At 34.5% G+C, this 23,866-nt stretch overlaps 2 protein-coding genes across 4 annotated transcripts in view; one reads left to right on the forward strand and one right to left on the reverse strand.

The window, feature by feature from the left end:
* The first annotated feature begins 30 nt into the window (after positions 1 to 30).
* LOC116346965 (choline transporter-like protein 1) lies at positions 31 to 3,727 on the forward strand. The gene is made up of 12 exons (XM_031777304.1): positions 31 to 153; positions 712 to 819; positions 933 to 1,180; positions 1,268 to 1,391; positions 1,532 to 1,595; positions 1,656 to 1,764; positions 1,850 to 2,072; positions 2,143 to 2,375; positions 2,451 to 2,586; positions 2,657 to 2,777; positions 2,909 to 3,168; positions 3,390 to 3,727. The coding sequence occupies exons 1-12, from the start codon at positions 103 to 105 to the stop codon at positions 3,522 to 3,524; spliced, it is 1,812 nt and encodes a 603-aa protein (XP_031633164.1). The 5' UTR covers positions 31 to 102; the 3' UTR covers positions 3,525 to 3,727.
* A 269-nt stretch (positions 3,728 to 3,996) lies between these two features.
* LOC116347023 overlaps positions 3,997 to 23,866 on the reverse strand; it is a 38,846-nt gene continuing 18,976 nt past the window's right edge. For 2 of the 3 annotated variants that reach the window (XM_031777403.1, XM_031777413.1), the window contains exons 4-10: positions 11,731 to 11,872; positions 9,114 to 9,286; positions 8,785 to 8,898; positions 7,530 to 7,700; positions 6,951 to 7,383; positions 6,539 to 6,691; positions 3,997 to 6,387 (exon numbers count right to left, since the gene is read on the reverse strand). In XM_031777403.1, the coding sequence (XP_031633263.1) occupies positions 5,059 to 6,387; positions 6,539 to 6,691; positions 6,951 to 7,383; positions 7,530 to 7,700; positions 8,785 to 8,898; positions 9,114 to 9,286; positions 11,731 to 11,872 (2,515 nt within the window). In that variant the 3' untranslated portion in view covers positions 3,997 to 5,058. The remainder of the gene's footprint in view (positions 6,388 to 6,538; positions 6,692 to 6,950; positions 7,384 to 7,529; positions 7,701 to 8,784; positions 8,899 to 9,113; positions 9,287 to 11,730; positions 11,873 to 23,866) is intronic. The other variant, XM_031777423.1, reaches the window with a different exon arrangement.

Here is a 23,866-nt window from a genome sequence, read left to right on the forward strand (position 1 = left end):
TGTGTGCGTTATTGACGTGTAAAATTGTATTTGAAAATTTGTGAAGCAATTCATCTGATTTTATATTGGATTTTGGTTTGAACACTCGTTTTTTAATTTGTTATGAGTGGGAGTTCGAATAAAGCAAGAGTTGCACCAGAACTAGGAGAGGATGTAAGTACACGAGTGATTTTTAATTTCGATACTGTAAACGTATGCATTGAAGAATGAGCTTGAGACTCAAGCTTTGTGCTGTGTTCTTTTGTGTACCAGAGTTAAATTTTTAATTGAAAATCGCATACATATTTGAACGTCTCAGAGCAAAATCACGAAATATTTTTACTGTGTGCAAAAATATGATAAATTAATCGCAAAAGTATGACATTTCGATGATCAAATTGGAAAAACGCAACTACCACAATGATATATTGAAGTAAAAGCAAAAATACGATATCTCGAATTTTCTGTTTTTGTGACAAATTATGTAAATACGATACTTTATCATATCCTCTTTGCTCTCATTTTAATTTTATATTTTTCTATTATATTAACTAATCACAAAAATGAATTAAATCAATTGTAAGGGTAAAAACACAATAAACTTGTGCAGTGTTTTCTCTCTGAGACGTTCGTTTTTCATTTGTTTTTGAAAACAATCGAGTTATTCATTTAAAAAATAAATGAAATGAAACCGCTATTCATATTTAAAAAAAGGATTATTGTTTTGCTCAGGAAAGGGCTCAAAAGATTCAAAATGCATTTGACAATATTCTATGTAAAAATCGAACGCACACGGACGTCGTATTTCTGCTGACGTTCATTCTATTCATCACAGTATGGGTATGTAATTAAAGTGAATGCAAAACAATAAATATCATAGCGACAAAATAAAGTGCAGAAAATCAATCAAACAAATAATTCTCCACGTGTTATCCATTTCGTTTGTTGTTTAGCTTGGATTAATGGGTTATTGCATGTTGAATGGCAACATGTATCGAATTTTAAATGGATATGATAACTGCGGCAATATTTGCGGACGCAACAATATATTTGCTGAGGTGAATGGTTCGAATTGTCACGGAATGGATATGACAATGCACAAATACTTGCGTGTACAATCATGGAGCTTGGATTCCGTTGACAGTGATCACATACAAGTCAATCGCATTTGTGTTGAAAACTGCAGCAATTATTCTGGATTGTTCGTATATTGTTTCTCCTTATTCAACATTAAATATAGTTTTAAAAAAACGATACATTCGTGTGAATTTCTCCATCATTTTTGCAGTGAAACTGTTTTAAATCGATGTGTACCGCAACGACAGCCACCGTCAGCATCAACACCATCACAGGTACAGATAGATCAACAGGAATCACTCACCTCAAAAACGGGAATACAGGACTTTTTCCAGGTGTGGTGTTCATCAAAATTTATGAATTTACATTAATTTTTCATCATTTTTGGTTTCTTTGGTGCAAAAAAAGTGATGATAATGAAAAAATGATGGAATAATCAACAAATTATTAATTTGAATTTGTTGCAACATTTCAGGAGGTCGCCGAGGACATTTATTCATCATGGAAAGAAACATTGTACATGTGTGCAATCGCCTTTGGTATTTATTGATTGAAATATTTTTGCATTTCAAATTATTAATTCATTTCATTTTAAATAGTATTTTCTATCATAACATTGGTGATGTTCAAGTTCTTGGCCGGCGTCATTGTGTGGCTAGTTTTGATTGGCGTTATCTTTGCATTCACTGCAGCATCGGCTCTTTTATGGTAATCAAGTGGTGCACATATTCATTGCATGAGGAGAAAACCATTTGGATACACATTTTTTTCCTATTTTTATTTTAAATTCAAGGATTCACTACATGGTCGAGACTCGTGATGCCACAAGAGATACCATTGGAAAGCGACGTATCAAAACTTTTCTGATTTTGGCCATCATTTCCACAATAATAACTGTTGCTTTGATTGTATCGATCATTTTTATGCGTAAACGCATAAAACTTGTGATTGTTCTATTCAAAGAGGCGGGAAAGGCCGCATCTGACATGCCATTGTTACTGTTGGAACCAATTTTGGTAAAATTGATTTTTTCTTGGTTCAATTTCTTTGGCAGAACTCTTTTCAGCTTTCTTTCGTTTTGTTTAGACTTTTATCGCAATAGCTGGTGTGATTGCATTGTGGCTTTATTTTTCCATTTGGATTGAAAGCTCCGGCAGACTAGCCATACAAAATACTACAAATGCAAAGTTCATCAAAGATGATACGATGAAAGCCACTCGATGGTACAATATGATGGCATTATTTTGGTTGATTCAATTTTCAATTGGCTGTCAACATATGGCCATCGCTGGTGCGGTTGCGGTTTGGTACTTTGCAAGGTAACACAAAACATTGGATTCGAGTAAATAATACTTAATAAAATAATAATATTTTTATTTGTCATTTCATGGCAGGAATAAGAATGACTTAGATTCACCCATCCTGACCAGTTTTAGTAATTTGGTTCATTATCATTTAGGAACGGTGGCATTGGGCTCACTTTTGATTGCCCTAATTCAAATGTTTCGCTTATTGCTACAAATGGCAGATGTAAATATCCATATTGATATCACAATTTTTTAATTTTTTTTCTAATTGTTGAAATCCATTGCGCAAATAGAACTATACAAGAGGCAGCGCAAATCGAGCCACTCAATGTTGTACCACAGCATGTCAATGCTGTTTGGGCAGCTGCCAAAGCTGTCTACAATACATCAATCGAAATGCATACATTGAAACAGGTAAACGATTCTATTTAATTATAGTACAATAGTTGAATTTGACCTTTGACGTTACTCAACAATTTACAGAAGCGTTGCATCCAAAATTTCACTAGTTTTATTTCTTGAACAAAACTCTGTTATCTTTGCAGCAATATATGGAGATCCATTTTTCCGAGCTGGTTCCAAGGCATACAACAAATTGATGTCGAATAGGTTGCGAGTTTTTACGATAAATACGATTGGTGATTTCGTATTGTTCCTGGGCAAAGTATTCGTTGTAGCGATCACACTCTTATGTGGTACGGAGCTATTACATTCAAAAACCGAAATTCATCACATATGGGTACCTCTTACTCTGGCTGGCTTTTTTGCCTATCTCATTTCGCACTGTTTTATTACTGTTTACGAGGTAAATTAATCACAAATATTTTACGAAAAGGAGCATGTATTTCTTTAGAAATATTATATTCATGATATTGCATCTAAATTTGTCACTTCTTAATAGAATTTAAATGCAAGTAGAGAACTTTGAAATGAGTATGAATGACATCAAGCTCTACGTGGTCCTTTATTTAACGAAAATCTTTTAATTCTAGATATTCATTAGTGATAATTTGTTTATATGTTTAGATGATGATTGACACGATTTTTTTGTGTTTCTGTGAAGACTGTGAAATGAATGATGGCTTGGAGCGACCGTACTTTATGCCAGCGACCCTAATGGATTTCGTACAAAATTCGAAAAAAGTGATGGGAGTTGATTGAAAAATACATTAATGAATACTGTCATCAGTTTTGGGTTTCTGTAGTACATTACTAGAGATTGTGTTTGTGAGTCTATTTTGGTGTAAGTTCAGTAGCTGTTGTTGCATTTTCTTGGTGTGAATATCTAATATTTATCAAAAAAATGATATGTACAATTTTTTGTCTAGTCATAATTATATGAAATGAATAAGTTTTTTTTTAAATTTAGGCCTCACCTCAGATTTGAAGATTTGATAATGTCTTTAGAAAATCCGTTCTGTCTTATTGAAAACACGCAAAAGAAAACAATTGTATAAATTTGTTTTAAATTATATTTTGATAAAAGATACTCGTAATACATACATAAGTCTAATAAACTCTGCTAAACTTAATTTTGTTTCTACACTCTAATCTAATTACTAATTCGTAATTGTAATGAAGAAAAAAAATCAAATGATAGAAAATAGAAGAAAAAAAGCGAGCGAAAAAAACAACAAATTTGAGTACATCATTGAACGGTTTTTTCCTATCGCAAAAAATCTTCAACAAACGTATATTAATGATGAATGACGAAAAAAAATGAAATGAAAAAATTTAGTAAATGGGTGTATAGATTATCAATTTACCTTTTGATGAATTGCTTGACGATGCTCTGCAATTAGCGCAGAGCATCGAGAAGCACTCGGAACATGCGGAAAAATGCACAATGTGTCTTTTTTTATATTTGATATGTATAGCAATCTGTTAACTATGAAAACCGACACCTTTTTTTCTAAAAAAAGAGATATGGGGAACTCATTCTACATGTTAACGGGATTTTAAACGGCAAAAATAATTTTTGCAAAATTGAACTGTTTGCTTTGCAACTGTTAGTTCAACGTTTGTTTTTTTTTTCATTTTAAATCATATAAAAATCTAACCTAAACTGGAATAATAAAGTTTATCATGGACAATGTAGTTATTGCACGAATTCCTAACACATTTAAAAGCTAAAAATATTGATTGTTTTTTTTCAGTGATTTATTACCTTATTTTTGTTAAAAAACGAGCATGGCGTTTCAGCTAATATTATAATTGCGTTATAAATAATAATCATTTAAATTTACAGTATATTGTTCATTCCATCACGAGCGTAAATGACGCGATGTATGTGTATGTGCGTGTCGCGTTCAGTGCATATTCATTCAAATGCAAAAGCGTTTTAGCTTTCATTCATTTTGCGTAGATTTTATATTTGACATTTGTTTGTACACACATAATGTTTTATATAGATTTCTGAACGAGATTCAAATCGACATTTAATCATAAAAAGAGGCGTACGCATCAACTTTTAAAACAAACATATGTGCTATAACAAAAAAAAAAAAAGAATTAAAGAAATGATCGTTGAAGTGAAGTTAAATGAGATTTTGTACAATCATTCATTTGAACAATAGTTGTGTAAATTGATGTTTATAAGTGATACGCAAAACTTTCAAGAATATATAGAGATAGATATTAGATAACGAGTTTTGATTTGCTTTTGTTTTCATTTTCTTTCTCTTCCCATTCGATGTCAGTAAAGTCCAGATGGTAGATCACTTAATTTACTTCCACTCATACCGAATGCCAATCGATTTGTTTTTATGCCGCCGGAATAAATGATCGCACCGTCAGGTGGTGTTGGTGATTTAGTTCGCATCGAAAATGTTTGATTAATTGCCATATCACGTAGTGCGGCAAAATTATTTGGCGCCTTTGAAATGGCATTTTGCATTTCCTGTTTTCGTTCCGATGTCATAATTATGTCGGTGTATTTTATGTCAATCATTGAATCTAAACCGCTGCTACCATACGATTCAAGACGTTCAATGCTTTTGCTAACACGTCGCGCTTCCAATGCGGCCGTTATGTCCGGCTTTGGATATTTTGCCGGCGTACTCATTTCCGTCATAAAGAAAACGCCATTGAATTTTTGTGGTGTTTGTGCCGATTTCGGTATCAAACTTTGTTCCGATATTTTTAATTTGGTGTAATGGCCGGGTGTTGTCATAAATATATTATCTTTTTCACGTGCATCCATGATAACATTGAGCAATTCCCGATTGGTGCTCGTTTGATTGATTAAATCGGGATTTGGTTCACCGTCTGGCTCATTTCGATATCCCTGTCGACTATGCTCAATTTCCATATCAATATCATCATAGTATGAGATTCTTGTTTCATTGTTTGCCATCATTACACCATAATCGGAATCATCGAAATCCGAACCACCACCGGACAATAGATGCGATAAAGAACGTGACTTCTTCGGCGGTTGAGGTAGCAAATTCACCGGCACTATCTCTTTTTCTTTGTTATAGTCGGTGACACTCTTATTGTTGCTATTGTGAAAATGTGGCGATTTTGCATGATACGGTGGCGGTGGACACAATGCATCCGATATTTTACATCGATCACTCTTTGAATCGGCTATTTCTTGTTCGGCATTGTGCACAATATTCTCCAATTCTTCAATCACCTCTTCGATTGTGGCATTCACGTCATCCACATCTTTCGCATTGGCATTACCGCCACCACCACCATTATTATGATTATTATTGTTAATGTATTCATGCGCATATTTTTTCGTTGTATTTTGTGGTAAAATCAATATTGGCTCTGGACTCAGTGATTGTCCCGTTTCGGAACTACTTATACCTTCATCCTCGTGCTCTGATGAACCATTTTTATTTGAACGTGGCAATACTTGACGTGGCAATGCAACTGGATGCTTTTCAAGACTTTTATAACCGTCATTGTGCTGGGCACCCTGCAATCGAAATACTTCGCGTTGCAGTTCGGCGCATCGTTCTTGCAGACGACGTTCCATCGTTGTTAAAACCGATTTTTCATCTTGTAATATCTGTCCAGACGCAATCAAACCAAAACAAAGATAAAAAACAATGGGAAAAAATCGGACGTTTATAACACAATTTTAGATTGGTAATAAGATAAGCATTTTTGTCATAAAATTGCATATTTTAGACAACAAAAAATGACCTGTCAATACTCACTTGAACTCGTCGCTCGAGCACTGCCATTTGACCGCGTATCTTATCGCTCTCTCGATTTTGAACCATCAATTTATCTATGTCAATGTTGATGTCTTCGAAATATTTTATCTCTGCACGCAATTTATCGAACCACTGGGAGCTCGTTGATATTAACTGTGAAGATGAAAAAATAAAAACAGAGAGACGATTAAATGAAAATCAGCATTTTTATCTCGCTTTTTCTTCGATATGTTGCAATCGTCTGCGCATAAATGCAATTCAAATGAGTAAATAGACAAAAACAACATCAACAAAATGAAAAAAAAAATTTCGCTCGACCAAAAACAAAGGAAATACACATGAAAACAAATAAAAACAAAAACGATAACGAAAAATAAAATATAAATAAATTGAATGGATTTGATGTGCGCACCTTTGACATATTCTGTGGATCAAAACCGGCTTGTTGTAGTTCGGCTTGTAAGTATAATCGGCTTTGTACGCTTTCTGCACTTTCCAAAAACGTATTGATAAATTTCAATCCATGATATTGGAGTTCACCTGTGCCACCGCCACTGTTTAGCATGCCAGCTAACAAACGAAATCGAACCGGTTCACCACATCGTAAACGTAACGTTGATAATGCTTCGGACACTGATGTATGGCCATTGTAAACACCCTTTTGTGAGCTATGAACTCCGGCTGCATGTTTATCACAGGCCGTTGTAAGTAGTTGCAATGCAAGTATTCGCGATCGAATGCCTTGACCCGTTGCCGATGAAGCCAATGGCATTAAACCAACTGGTGATGTGCCGATTCGAATGCGCGCTTCTGGACTTCGCATACAGCATAAATTCAAGCATTGTCTGTTGCCGAATACAAAAACGAAAAAGAACAACAAAATCGAAATGGATTTTAATCTTTTCGCTGCATTTTAATACAAAAGAATTGGAATATATATATAAAAATAATAAATAAAATATAAATATATCATTTGCTGAGGATTACGTACAAGCAAGCCAATTCATCGAGAAGGGCCCGACGTTGATATGTTTGTGCATTCATTTTGCCCGTTGTATTCGTTTGGCCGATGCCATTCTGTTGGCTTAGTTGAATCGATCGCAGCACCTCAAGCAGTAACGAAACACCATCCAGTGGAGCCGCTACGAATTCCTGTACAAAACTGTCAAACCAAATATAGCAACAAAAATAGCAATATTATACGATTGTGTCTGTGTGTGTGTGATTAATTCGATGAGGAGTGAGTGATTTTTCTTCATCGTCGTAGTCGTCGTTTTTTTTTCGCCAATTCTCTTTCTTTCTTGCTCTTTTAGATAGGCTCTCGGAGCAATAACAAAAAAAAACTATCTATTTGATTTGACATTGACGCTTTATCCAATCGTTCATTTCCCAAATGATTATTACAGTGTACGCGTGAATGGATAATCAGTTTGATGTGGCAAAAGGTCTTAATCCATGCGAGAACGAAAGAAAGAGACAGATTGAAAAAGTCTACGATCTCTGTGATTCGAACAATGAGTGTCAAATCTAGATTAAAATTTATTGGTTTAGCACACTAGTTACGTATGTATAACACTAACAAATACAAGCGAACCCAACACACATACCGACAACCGGTTGATGGCTAATGCAATAAATCTCTTATATTACCAATCCCAATAATAATAATAACAACAACAACCAATCAATTTCGCCTTTTACGGTCTCTCTTGCGCTTTATAATTTATATAATGATCGATGTTTAGGAAAAAGCGTTTCGAATTCCATAATTTATAGATATGCAAAGGCACATACCATCCGACACCGTTGAGAGTGATGCTAAAGAGAGACATGCACATCGAATGATGCGAACAAATAATGATCAACAATCGATCAGCTTTGTCAGATGAACAATGCGCGAAAAATGCAAATGCTCGCTACTTTGACCTAGAAACGATCATCGTTTCTTCATCAGGAATTTTATTAATAATAATTTTTTTTTCTTCATTTCATTTGATTACAATTTTATAGTTTAGATGAATCAATTACAATAATTTTTTTTTCCTCTCTCTCTCTCTCTTTCACTACGAATGGCAAAATAAATATGGAATTTGACTTTGAGATCAATCACTTTTTTTTCTACTGCTTGTTTAATTTGGATTTCGAATTTATGTTGGTGGTGTCAACTGAGGCGTTAAGTGTGTGCAAATTTTATTTTGCTCATGTTTATCATTTTTTTCTACCATATGATTTATATGTAGTTTTACCTTGGAAATGATGCACGCAGATCAGCACGTAATTTTGTCAATAAATCTGTGATTGAGCCGAATTGCTTCAAAGACATTTCACATTCTTCATCGGGAAGTGGCAGAATTGGATTCCTACGCCAATAAAACAGATTAAAGATTAATTAGATGGATTTTATTCATTTTGTCGAATCATTTTTTTTGTTTTTTGTTTTTTTGTTATTTTGTTATTTTTAGCAATCAACATATAAACCTCTTCGTATATCGTCTTGTCAATCTCAAATGTCATTCATTCTCAAAATCGATCAAATCGCACGGAAATTTGAAAGGTACGATACACAATTACTTACTTGAATGCTGAATGTTTGGCCGGTAATGTGGCGGCTCTTGAGTTTGGTTTTTCTTCCGATGTATCATAAATAGATTTTGATTCGCCATTTGTTGTTCCGCTAGTGCGTCGTCCGAATTTCTTCAACGAAACAATATAATCTTCAGCATTGTAAACGGGTGGACGTTGATTTTCCTAGAAAATGAAACAATAGACGGTAAAAAAAAAACATTCGTAACATTACTGATTTTAATTGATAAATTTGCAGACATCTATTGTCGCCGTTCATTTTTCCGCTTCGATGAAATCGAAAGTTGCACATCTCATTTCTTTTTTTTTTTTTCTAATTTATTCATTGTTTATAATTAAACACAAATGCATTGTGTAAAAACATGGATTAGAATCGCTTTGGCTTTACCGACATTTGCATATCATTTGATAGACACTCTTTTTCGCATAAATCACCAAACAAATGTGAACTTTGATGAAATATGCACGTACGAAATGGAGGAAAAAAAACTTTAAATAAATTTACAACGGTGACTGAATACAGCACTTTTTTTTGTCATTATATAATGTAACACGTTCATTCGGTCCGACGACAACGATTCATTTACGTGAGTTCATATCATTTTTTATATTTATCAGAGTACATTTGTATATTTTTTTCAGCGATACAAAGCCCAGACCAAAGCGAGCTCAACATATTTTTTGAAGTGGTGAAAACTTTTTATATTTGTTTTTTCTTCGCCAATTTTGGTTTTGTGTAATGTAAATGACATTGCGTTTTGTATTTATCGAAAATGGTCACCGCTTCTTTAATAGTGCACCATGTTCTGCGGTCAAAATGTGTGCAAATCACCATTTGTAAGAAAGCGATTGCTGTTAATATGTCTTTTAATGGATCATCAACGGTATTATTCTGGGTAATTAACCAATTCACGCTGGTATATATATATCACGTTCAATTTGATTTAATATTAATGTTAACATACAGTAGCAACGGCCAAGCAATTACACTTATCGTGCAGTAAAAAAACGAAGAATAAGAAAAATATGATGCATGGTAACGGTGCACTTGAAATCTTTTACCGCTTTGAATGTGTACCCTTGCATTATAGATTGCATTCGACTTGGCATATGTTCAGGTTCATGTTCACCATAAAATTTGCGGTAAAGTGATACAACTTTTGCCATTTACACGGCATTTGGATTTTAACACAATTCACCAATTGCAGTGAGTGCAACAACATTTTGCATGATTGAATGAAATGCTCAACAAAATATATTTTCCGTTTTGAATAAAAAAACATGCTTTGGATATATCATCCCTCAATTGATTAATATGATTAATACTCTTTCCGTAGACAAAAGAAAACTATCTTCTTTTTTCGCGTCTTGTTGTTTGCAATCATTCGTAGTTTCGATATTAATTGCTCGCTTTCGATTTTTCATTTCGCACTATTTGTTACTTGATGCGTTCAATAAAAATTCAATCTCATTTGAATATTCGTCTTGCGTTTTGTTGGTGGTTCGTGTGTTTTTCTTCTCTTTTCTGTAACCTTTATTTTATATTGCGTTGTTGTTGATCGCAGTGCATTTCATCCGGTTTGATTTCATCTGCAATGAATTAATTCGTTGTGAATTGCAGCATTCGATATGTAAGTTACGTTGAAGAGATTGCTAATTAAAACCAAAGTGATAAAACTGCGATCAACAACAAATAACTATAATAATAATATCTCGATATGTTTGCGGCTTGTTGTGGCAAATATGGATCGGTTTAATTGAAAAAATTGTAACTGCGGAACGCACAAATCAATTAAAAACATAAAACCAAATCTATTTGTCTCGCCTGATCCATCTTTTGCTCTCTTTCTCTCTGCAAAACAGAGCACACACAAAACGATCGTGAATCGAATATATTCAGTCAGTGTTCGGTCAGAGAGTAAAAAAAAGTAGTACAAGTGTAAGTCAATGAACAAAATGTCGATCGGTGGATGTTGTGATATTATTGCCATAGCCGCAAACATATCGCGTTGGTTTTCATTTTTGAAATTGATACCTTTTGGCAAATCTGTGTTTCTTTTTCGTTTCCAATTCTGTTTCTTTCTTTTTGTTTATCTGTTCAGTGTTTCTCTCTCTCTCTCTCTCTTCTTTCTTTTCTCGCTTTATTCTACGCTTCGATTGATATATAAATCATTGAGCGCGTGTACAATTGAATATATATAAACATTGGCGCGCAATTCGTGCAAGCGTCCAACCACAATCAAGTTCAATTTAGTGTGTGATTTTTTTATTCACAACATATCTCTCTATCTTTTCTTCATGCGATAATGAGCGTCTAACACAATTCTGTTGCTGCCGTATACGATTGTTTTTTTTTTTTCGTTGTTATTTTGAATTGTTCGTTCGCGCGTTGCATCAGTGAGTTAATATCGCGTATGACGCGCGAAAATTGAAAAGAAATAAACCGTTGAGTGTTTTGTTGCGGTCACAACGATCGCAAATATCAATGTCGAACTCTTTGGTATTCAACGAAATTATTTTGACATGCTACGAATGCATGGCACTGATTACTATTATGTATGTGTGTGGGTGGATGTCGATGAAATGAAAACATTCGAAATCAAACTAACCTTTGGTGGTGCATTTTGTGGAGGCCAACCGACTAAGATTTCGGTTGAGATTTTCTGCGACGAACCAGAACTGGTTTGGGTGCCCATCGGTGATTTTCCCGTACTCGGTGCCATTTCGAATCCAAAACAATATGAAATTTCACTGCAACAAATAAAAGAAGAAAAAAAAAAGAATTAAATGAATGCTTATTTTGCGAAATGTGCAAATTTAATCGATTTTAAATCATGTGAACAACAAAAGTCAATCGATCTCAAATCGATTCAACCGCAAACGCGATGCAAATATCATGCAAGACCGAATTCCCATTGTTGCCGCAATCTCAATACTACAAACAACACCGAGAAACTCAACGCAAAAGTCGTAACCGGTGAAAATGATGTGCAGTTGACCAAGTTGTTCAAATGCGGTATATATTTTTTGTTTCTCATGTTCTAATTTTGAAACCACAAATCCCGGTCAATTGTACCATCTAATTTGACTGGAACTATGCGCTCAGCACAATCATCAACTATAAACAAATGAAATATTGTTTTTATTATATTGTGTGCTGTTGCCTTTGTTATAATGATATTTTTTTATTATGTCTTCACTTCATTTTTACGTTGTTCTAGAGAAATTTGTGCGCTGCACACAAATGTAGAATAGAAAAAGCTAATTTTATTAATATTGAATGGGATAAAACGTTGCGTTTTTCTTTCATTGATGTTTTGTTTGTTAAACTGCGTTCTACATTTGCATCTCACTCTCAAAATAAAAAGCAAAAATGAAAGTCTCAAAAATTGCCAATTGACAGAACGTAATATCGACAGCCAAACAATACGATGATCAATTTCGATGTGAACGGTGCACATTTTTCTAATTTAACTCTCAATTTTGCTTTCGTTTTTTTTGTTGTCATTATTTTGTTCGCGTTCGAAATATTCTTTTGTTAGTTTCAGCTCAAAAGACGAAGCAGTAAACAAATGAAAGAGATAAGTGATCTTTTTAAACCATCATCAAAGCAAACACATTTGCCATTCTTCTAAGGCCACGTATTCTGCTTTAATTTTCTTCTCGCATTCACACACACACAATCACAAGTTTTATTGCCATTTTACTTGTTTTTTTTTTATTTGGAAAATAGCTTTTCTTCTTGATGAAATCTTACGGTATCATGAACAATTCGCAAAGCTGAAGCATCTATTCTTTGTTCGGCGTGCGCGCATCTACTTCGCAGAATGGTTTTAAATTATGATATACACACAGTGCCGTCATCATAAAATAATATTGTTTTTTCTTTAGTTCCGGATTTAGACGACTTTGTTTCGCTGAACGAACGAAAAAACATAATTGCGTCGGGGCTTTTATTGAAATTTCACAATGAAATTGCGCGTTGAAATTTTCAGATTTGCCGCAGATAAATCGACAGTGAAAATTCATAATACATTTTTCTCTGCTACTGGTTTTAACTTGATGAATTGAATCATAATTTTATTAGCATTAATTTATAATTTAGATGGTTTTTAAACTGATATGTCTAATGAATAATTTGTGGTCGTCGCTTGCATAATTAAAGGGCTAACCAAGTAAAATTACCTTCTTTTTATGTGTCAAAATAATGTTAATTGAAAGTGTTTCGGTCGATATGGCGATAACAAAAGAGAATTATTATAATCATATGGTTTATCTCTTTCTTTCACTCTCTCCAGAGTAAAAGCACTTTTATAATTGTGTCCGATTCAAATGGTGTCATAAAGCAACCAGTTAAAAGTAATGTAAAAGGAGGAGGTCCAACTTCCGGACCGATTTGTTCGTCCATTGAAATTATCGATAGAATTAAGCAATTTGCAATTTGTGAAGAAAGTGAATTTCGGCAGCTGCCATGAGATCGTGCTACAAATGAAATTTTCGTTTTGAGACAAAATGATGCGCGATTTTATGCAATTATGAAACTTCTTTTAGTTGCCATCGCACACTGTGCTAAAAGTTAGGTAAGACGAAAGGTGTAAATGATGTTGAGAGATCGCGCGAGGTTAGGAGTCGTGAGCACGAAAGTGCTTCTGTTTTGGCATTTGGTGCTGCTTACCATCGGCATGAGATCAAATATATTGCTGAGTCATTTGAAAATGAAATGTAAAAAAAATGAATGCACTACTCTTCAGTTTTAATTAGAAAAAAAAATTGTTTATTAATTTATTGTTTTGCGAAGCGCTAGTGCGCCAAAACACGATCACGCGCACGCTCCGTCCAATTTTAATGCGCTGAACTGAAAAATGTTTTTAAATAATAAATTTTCTTTCTTTCTTTCTTTTATTGTAATGTTTTCGAAACGATGATCGAAATGTGAGCAATTTTCGCTTTTCTTTTCGATATAAATGAAAGTGGTGGTGCGCTGATTTTAATGGCCTTTGTTTGTTTGCCGGTTCAATTGTTCATTGGTGCGATTCGAATTGGTGTGATGGGTGCTATTATACTATCAGTTGTCAGGCGACCTGGAAGCAGACGCATATACAGAGCGAGAGACAAAATCGCTCAAATGCAATTGAAGAAAAAAAACGTGAATAACGATAGTAAAATATTTCTCTACGCATTTGCGCTTAACTTGGGTGCGGTAACAGATGAAAAGCGAAATCAAGCCACCAAAGTCGTTAGCAAAAAAAGCCAACTTTTCACATTGCAAAGACAATCGTCTCAGTTTAATATTTTACGTGTACACGATTTACACACGTACTCAGGCACACTCAATGGATAAAAAACGCAGAAATAAAACTTTTCATTTCTTTTGACGGAACGCAAACGAACAAAACAACAAATTGTATTACAAAGTAATAATATGCTTGGGTGTACAGACACTCTAAGGGATATGTGAGTACAGTTAATTAAAATAGTTCATATTTACTTAGTACTCTTTCCAACTCTCTCTCACTCTCTCTCTCTTTCGATCTTTCTAATAACTTGTTCTAAAGTCGTTAACCCGACAAAAATAATTACAATTGTTGTGCGAAATGTTGAAAAAAAAGCGAAAGAAAAATCAACGGATTTTTGCACATAAAAAAAGAAATGTATACACAAAAGACAAGCTTGCTCAATACAGCAACGTTGATCGATTTACACCTCTTAGTGCAAGGAAAATTAGAAAGAATGTAAATGATATGCTCGGTATTCTCTCTCTCTCTCTCTCTCTCTCTCTCTTGAAGTAACTTAAGTGTTTTGTTTCCCAGAGCGATGCGCATTATTTCCACACGCATGAGAGTGTCCCGGTCGCACTTAGTGCCATCACTTGTTGACTTGTTTGTGCGCTCTATAAAAAGTGGTTTAAAGAATCTATTCTACTATCGATATATGATGTATTGCAATGTTCTTCTTCTTTTTTGTTCAAGATCCGCAACCGTTTATCCAACCGGTCGAGTTTGAAGCGATAATGACAATTAGAAAATCTACTATTAAACTATTCACTTGATGGTTCTTTAAAATCGATTGATTTGTGTTCGTGCTGACAATTATTGATCCCGTTCGGCCGGGAAATACATCATCATTCATAATTATCGCATCACCGAATCGCGTCAATTGCAAAGTGTCTCTTGCTTACGTTCAAATCCATTTTGAAAATGTGGACACGCGCTCAAGATGAGGATCGATGTGGTTAAAGGAGAAAGATTGTGAATGTGCAGAATAGAGTGAGCAGAAGAGTTTGGGATTCAATGTGATTAGTTGAAATGTTCGTTACATGAATTGCGCTGAAGGTTATTGAACGTCAAAGTAAAATGATTCTATGCAATTCTCGATTCGAATGTCTCCCATTTCAACACACGATAAATGCCTTGCAAACACGCAAACAATCCTGCAAAACGAACATACACTTTTATTTTGCCAACCGTTCCAAGCATGGCCATCAACCAAATGATTCGAAGCAAAGGGGCCAGAAAGAGACAAAAACGCAAACACATACACACACACACACACCGTACAACATAACAAAATTGATCCAATTACATTGATGAAAAACAGAAGAAAAAAAACACACACACACAATTCGCATTCGTTGTAATAGAATTTCTGAATCGCATGAACGACGCTATCAGATTGTTATCGTCTGAATCGCACATAAAAAGTTACATCAAAAACAACATTTTTGAAGCAGATATAAAAAAAAATATGCAGAGACAGACAGACAGACAGACAGACACAAAGAATTGTGGCCGTTTTCTATAAAATCGAGAAAATCTTGAAATCATGATAAATACCGGGACAAACGGCCATTTAAAACCGAGCACACAAATGCTTAAGTTCGGTTCTAATTTGTGAAAAATAAACGAACAAAAAGACAAACTGAATGGAATAATTAACAAAACGACACAAGAAAAATAACAACAAAAAAGCGATTTAATTTTGTGTTTTTTTGTTTATTGTGTGCGCTCGATTCAGAGAATGCGATTTGACCAAAAACAATAGAACTTGTGAAATTCACACGCAAAAAGGAAAGTTTCTGCGTATACGACAGTGTTCTCTGGTCTCTTTTTTTCTTCTTCAAAGACGATTTGTAGTTTTTCTGTTTATGTTATATTTGATTTGCTTCTCATTTCATTTTCCAGACATCGATTTCGTGTTCGGTGTTCGATGCTCAGTCAAGCGATACACAGCATTTTTGTATGTATTTAAGCCAAATGCAAACACTTGTTCAACTGAAACGCAAATAAAAAAACGATCGAGAAACACCACATATATTCTCATGATGGATTTGGTAAAATAGTTTTGTCAGACAGTGCGAAAAACGCACCAAAAAATATAAAAAGAAAAACGAAAAACAAATGAGAAACAACAACAAAATAAGAATAACCGATGATGAGTGCTAACTGAATCGTAACAAGAAAGAAAACTGCCGAATAGAAAAGAAAGAAGACGAGTACAAGCTGCATCGACTATATTTTAAAGCGTCTTTTCTCTCACATTATCATGATGATGATGATCTTCTCCATTTTTGTGTGATCGCGCGCGTACAGTTCTTTCTTTTCGTTTTTGTGTTTTTTTAATTGGTCACAGTTTGTTGAACATAAAATCGCAAAGCTAATTTGGTCGAAAACATGCACACACAGACACACGCACACAAACACACCACAAGAAAAATGGCAACAAAACGGAGGAGATCGAGTGAAACAAGTAAGAAAATGATGAAGAAGAGCGCGTCATGTAAATGTGTAGAAACGGAACAAAAAATAAAAATTACCAACCACAGCCATTTTCAGTGATATTCTCTGACAAAATAGAAAAGAAGCGTACTAAAGTTTTGCTGATGGTGCACAACACTTTTGCTCATAAGCACGTTTCCAACCATTGATGTGTTTTTCTCTTTTCTTCTTTGCAAATTTATGCGTCTAATTACAGAAGATTTGTGAAAAAGAGCGCCTATGATGTTAATGATTTAAATGTCGTGGTTTTTGTGGTTATGCATAACCCTACTACTCGGTTTTGTATTTGTTCATTAGTGTACCGATTGTCACACTGAACACAGGAAGTCAAATGGCATATCAGTGACTATGAACGAGTGAATAAATAAAGAAGAAAAAAAACCAGACGGAAAAAATGGACTGTAGAAACAAATGTGAGCCCCCTGAAAATTACATTCGAGCTCAGATGAACCGTTCAAAAGATACACGATGAAAATCCGTCACACTTACCACGAAGCACCGTTTTCTCTGCGTTGCCCCGCCATGTGCATCCAACGCACCTCAATTATTAATATGACGGTTTTTCTACCTGTTTCTCTCTCTCTCTCACTCTCATTCTTTCTCCTTTTTCATTCAATCATGTCATAAAATGTGTGTGATTACATATGATAATTTCAGTCTATTTCATTATATGAACTCAATTATTACCTCTTTAGAAGATAGCAAAAAAGGCATAAATGCAGACCATATTCTTACTAATATTCCAGTTGCGCAGTTAAATGCTCACATTACAGATAATATCGCTGTGGTTGAGGAACATTTTTTTTTCTTCAACTTGAATTGATTTGGTTTTACATCATTAATCATGATTTCAATTAAATTTGTGATTAAATTTCAATTGACCGTCCCATACAGTTTAGCATTACGGTATAAGCATAAATGTTTTGTCGTCATTTGCATCTCAAGAGAAGAGAAACGAGGAGAAGAAAAGAGTGACATCGTCATTTACATTGGAAGAAAATTGCCATTAAAATGGATAAAATCGTGTTGCTTAATTGAGAGTATTTAGTGTGAAAATCATTGAAAATTGCAGCCAATTTGAGATCATTGAATTTTTCACAGCTTTTTAACACAACATTTTGAAATTAGATAAACGATAGAAAAAAAGAAAAACCCACACCAAACGAATGGTGTACAGTATTCGATGAGAACAGAATGATACACTTCTAACGGAATTTAAAAAAAAAAATAATTATTTTATACAAATTGAGACAATTGCACAAAATACACTCATTTGCGAGGAACCGCACGTTCAGCGACAGTGCAACAGATGTCTGCCAGTTCAACGGGCCGGACGTGAGTGACACACACACACACATTCACATTATTAAGTGTGTAAGAGATTGATAAAATGTTACATTTCTGGGTTTTGCACGATTACGTCGATGTTATCGTCTAATAAAATCACCGTTTATTTAGGCCTTTTATTTCTTCATTTTTCTCTTCACTCTCACGTGCACTGTCTTTCTCTCCCTGTATATATCTCTTCACTTGCTCGTGAACGGCTCTTTCTTGCGGTCGCAATGTGACGGTATGTTTCATACGTTTACATTGGCAAATACACAACAAATAAATATGTAGAACGTTAGTTAAGGTAATAATCAGCGTAGATAATCATGATCGATCTGTGGCTGTACACTGTAATTATGTCTCTTCACACACACACACACACACATACCCAGTGCCCAACGTTTGTATCTCTATCTCACATTGGTGTGTTTTCCAGAAAAAACGGAAAATTTCTCCATCCGGTCAACAAACATATCACACAGAGATCGAAGTACATACACACGTTAAATCGGAGTACGCTCCATCCATTCATCGTTCACATAAAGTAGTATATTCTTCGTAGCAGACTTTTTTGTGTAACCGAAGAGACACAAAAATTTATACGCCAAAACACACAAAAAAAACCATCAAAATAAAGAGAAAAAATCATTGAAATGAAGAAAAAACAACAACAGCAGCAGCAGCAGTAGTTACAGAATCATTTACGATCAGCACATATGCCGCTTGTACGGACTGTATTTTGCCATGGCACACGATTGCACTGGAAAGAAGTATCTCTCGCTTGTTTTTCTCTCTGTCTTTATCTATCTCGGTATATTTAGCGCAGATTTAAGAGAGTTGAGTTTATGGATGTACCATACATTGTGTGTAACGAAGCCAAGCGACAGAAATGAATTAAATATATTCACCAACACCAGGCATTATAACGGTGTTTTTGCTCATATTTAAATTGAAATAACAGCGAATCAAAGTTAACGATAATAAAACACATATACACAACGATTCAAGGAAGAAGAAGAAGAAGAAGAAAACAGAAATGTGTGTAAACAGCAGCACTAACAACCGAGAAAGCCTTGCTCAAAGACGATACCAAATACGAAATAGAAGAAATAAACACACCAAAAAACACAGCACTGTTGTGTGAAGATGAGGAAACACCACAACGGCAAATCAATTGAATGTTTAACTTCTTGCTACATAGCAATTTGTGCACACAAACCATTTGTTCCTGGCCAACGGAACTTGAGTGTACGCCAGTGAGGCAACAACCGTGTACGTTTGTTTACATTGATTCATTTATTACGGCATTTTGCACACAAATTACATTCTTCTCATTTAATTCGAGCGAGAGAGAAATCACGCGCATACATGTCCGCTTACGCTCTCGTTCATTCGCATTCGATGCTAAACCGAAATAATTAAATTTAGACGAACAGTAAAATAGAAATGATCATGTGCAATACCGCCAAAAGGCCTTTAAATTACTCCATCGCTCGTTTCCGCGAGAAACGGCTCGCGCGCCATACAACAAAAATCGTTTTTGGATTTATGTTTGAATTTCACTTGAATCGCCAAAACGCGATCTAAATTCCAATTTAATCGAATGAAAATTAATAGTTTTCCTAATCAAATGCTATAATTTTGATTCTGATACATATGCAGCGAATCGCAATTTGCAAACAACAAACATTCTTTTCTACGTTCTCAATGTTGATGATAATAATCGATTCAATTAAGACACAAACCGATCATAAAACTGCTACGTTGAAAAGAATGGTTTTACTAAACAAAATATTTATTATGGTTTTGAAGATGGAAAATGAAAAAAAAATTAATTACTTTGACTGCCTGCCCACATCGACGATTACCAAGAATTATGTGGATGTGTGCGAGCACGATCGATTTTATTGCCCCACAGTGCACGAATGATTGATTTCATGTGCTTTCTTTCATCGACGACTTTTGTGTGTGTGCATGTTATATTCGTTCTGGATCATAAACAATAAAACATTGACACATTCATTCTTGTGGATTTATGCCGTCGAAATATAGATTGATGCTCTCTCAATGGGCATCACATCAAAACGACGACTTGTTTTAATATTTATTGCATTCATAAATTGCTGAAAGCGGTTTTGATCCTTCGACACACCTTTTCCTCTCGAGACGCTCGAGACACAACGCATACAAATATTCATATTCAAATTAAGTTACATGCAATTTTCACATACACACATTAGCTCCGACAACTTCGTGCGTGAATAATTTTTGAGTAAAATGAAAACTCATTGTCTTTTGCATGGTGCAAATAGGACACGATCAATTTATTTCAATTGTTTTCGTTGAGCAGCAAAATGACTTGAATCTCATTTAAAATTCATAAACAGCCGTTTTTATTTCGTTGTCACTGGGGCTGCGCTGTGTTTGTGTTTTTTTTTTCGCAACGCATCGTTGATGCGGGATTGATGCATATCAAATGGGCACAGATATCAGTCCAACTACATACAGCAACAAATGGAAATGAGACAGAGTTGCACACTTTAATCATTTAATTAATACAATTATTATAATGAATGTAGGTTCTGTGTAAAACACGAATATATTGAATGGTTCTCACTCTGAGCGCTGCTCTGAAAACACTTCGTTCTTGATGTTGTCGTTGTTATCTCGTCATGAATGTATACAGTTTTCCATTGAGAGCATATGTAAATACTGGTATGTTATTTATTTTGTTCTAACTATTACTTCAAACCTGTCATTTCCTTTAACATGATTTATATTTACATGTTTTTATGATTTTTAATGGCTGCATTCACCATCTCTCGCATTTCTATCTTTTAACGCTCACTCGCTCACACTGTTTGTCTCTTTGTTTATTAAACAGATTGGTGCAAAGTCATTTGCAATTTTCGTGGAATGATTGCAACTTTTCTTCATTGATATTTTTTTCTTTCATTTCAGCAGAAAATGAAAGAAAGAAGAGGAAAACGCCGAGTAGAAATACCGAATAATGTTTGTTATGGAAAGTAGTCGTCTTCGTTGTCGCCAATGCAAATGCCAACAGAGATTAAAGTGTTTGGATTCTTTCATGACATTATAATAAGCTTAAGCGTCGATGTAACGGTCGATCATATTTAAAAGATTAGCAAAGTACAATTAAAAAAAAACATGTGTATAAAACTATGTCATTCCACAGTCGATGCGCCGTGTGTTCTGTGCATTTGGTATTGAATCGATGACTTAAATGGTTTCGATCATACAAAACGAGTGCAAACAAGTTCAAGATGTTCTCATCTTTGTAGCGCATATGTATGTAGAATTTTACGAAAATATTCGAAAAACCGTTTTTTTCCAAACCGTTTGTCTATGTTTTTCGTTTTCCGCATGGCGGGAAAAGATTCTATTCTCGTATTTTTTGCTCTTCGTTTTTCTGTCGCATCTTCATTCTCTTCGAATCTCAGCTATTCCCATCGCACTTTGTTCAGTGTATGTATGCTCATCACTCTAATCAGCATACAAATGTCTTTGTGAACACTTTTTGGGATTTGGATTTGTGCAAAGCGATTGTGAGTGTGTGTGTCTTTGTATTGCATACAATGCATAATTCATCGGCATCTTGTACGAAGTAATTTAGCAAAACAAATGTTAATCGCGAGTTTCTATGTTATTTTGTTACATACACAAACACACAAGATTCTAACTGAGAAAAATTGGCGACGAGCAGACAAAAAAACGAACAAATTTTTGCAGTGTGAAAATTCGACGATATGTGCACGGTTGAAGCAGCATCAAAGTTGCAATTGTTTTATGTTTTATTACGGTAAATGTATGATGATTTTGTAAAAGAAATACATACATAAATTAAACTGTAACAAATGTATTCTAATGGGTCTTTTTTGTGTATGTGAGCATAAATTCGTTTATCAAGAATATCTCATGTGCGTCATCGTGAAATTCACGACGAATGAATCTCGCACAACTAAGATTCCAGAGCGAACAAAACAAGAAACATAGCGGATTGTAACGAGTGGTTAATTTTTTTGTCTGTTTCAATCTCAATTTACAATACAAAAGCCAATGAAATGATGGTCATTTCATCTATAAATCTGAATTGATACACAAAAGAGAATTCGATTGATACAAAAATCCAATTTTTTAATGATGCTGATCCATTCAGCTGAAAAAATAAAACAAGTGGATTTCGAAATTCGTATGTATAAAAAACAATTTCATCAATAAAATTAGAAATGAAAACAAATCGCGTCTGTTTATTGCTGACATTTTGGAAACGAATGAACAAGTTGTATGCATATCTTCCATCTTTGGAAAGTCGAAATATGTTGGCTTGCTGTTTTTATTTGGCTGCCTTTTTTGTCGGTTGCTCGGTCTTTGATTCGTATTCTGAGATAATGTGTTCGCATGAAACGAAACAAATAATAAAAATAATAAAAAAACAAACCAGCAATCCACACACTCAATGCCATTTCTCAAATTAGAATTAACATATAAAAAAAGTTAGTTAGTCAAATTTTACGTTCCGACCACACAAAAAACATAAGTAAGCCATTTAAATGAGTTAATTGCTAATTTGATGTTCTAGACTCATAATTATGATTTAAAATCTATTGACTTTCCAGTTCGTTTCCAAACTGTCTTTTGGCTGTGTGAATGAGTTTCGTGACCTTTTCGCAAATAAAAATCTCTCTCTTTTTCTTCTCCCTACCTCTCTCTCTCTCTCTCTCTCTCTATGTCTTTTTTTTATATGTGCGAAGTGCGCGGGCGCAGCTTGTTCCATGAATGTAATTCTTGTGCTTTTGATGCCTATTTCATGTTTAAAAAAATGTGGATCGTTTAATTTAGTGTTTGCTATAATTTAATGCAAAAATTATATAATAATATACAATAAAAAAAGCATACAGAGTATTGTAGAACAGAGAACCGAGACAGAATGAGGTTAACGTCAGAAATGGTAAGTAGACTGATATACATAGGTTTTATGGTATGACTTCAATATCATTCAATCTCCTTTACGGTGCACTGTAAAATGTAAATGGCCCATTCCAGTAAAGTGTATATATAATCGTGGTTGGGTCGGTTTTTTCCCCCCATTTAAATTCAAACTCGCCGACTTTGATGTATATGAAATTTTTACCACCAAGAGATATATGTGTGCATCAAGCCGACACAAAATGTGAGAAAAAAACTGTCCAATTATTTAATTTATTCTCGATGCGTTTGTCCACATCGAAAAATAAGAAAACTAAAAAACAACAACGGACAAACATGAAGTGCTCAAGAACAATAATAATATTTGCGGATGTCTGATGCGAAGTATTTTTTTTTAATTCATTTTCTTTTGTTTTGTTCCGTATAGCCACCGCACAAAAAGTGCGTGTAATGACAAACACACACCGGCGACAGTTTGAATAAACTTGATGTATCTTCCATAAACCATTGCGTTGGCCTGGTCCGGGACTCCGGGAAAATGTCTGTTATTAATGCGAATTATCAAGTGATTTATTTTCGATGTGTAAAAAAAATGACTCAATCAACCATATTCGAAACACAACTTATAGTTGATCTGGATCAACCAACAAAACTAGATAAGATATCGCATTGCAAATTTATCCATATCAACTAT

The sequence above is a fragment of the Contarinia nasturtii genome, unplaced genomic scaffold, assembly GCF_009176525.2.
Source record: "Contarinia nasturtii isolate CC-2019 unplaced genomic scaffold, AAFC_CNas_1.1 Cnas_scaffold_129, whole genome shotgun sequence".
NCBI classification, from domain to species: Eukaryota; Metazoa; Arthropoda; class Insecta; order Diptera; family Cecidomyiidae; genus Contarinia; species Contarinia nasturtii.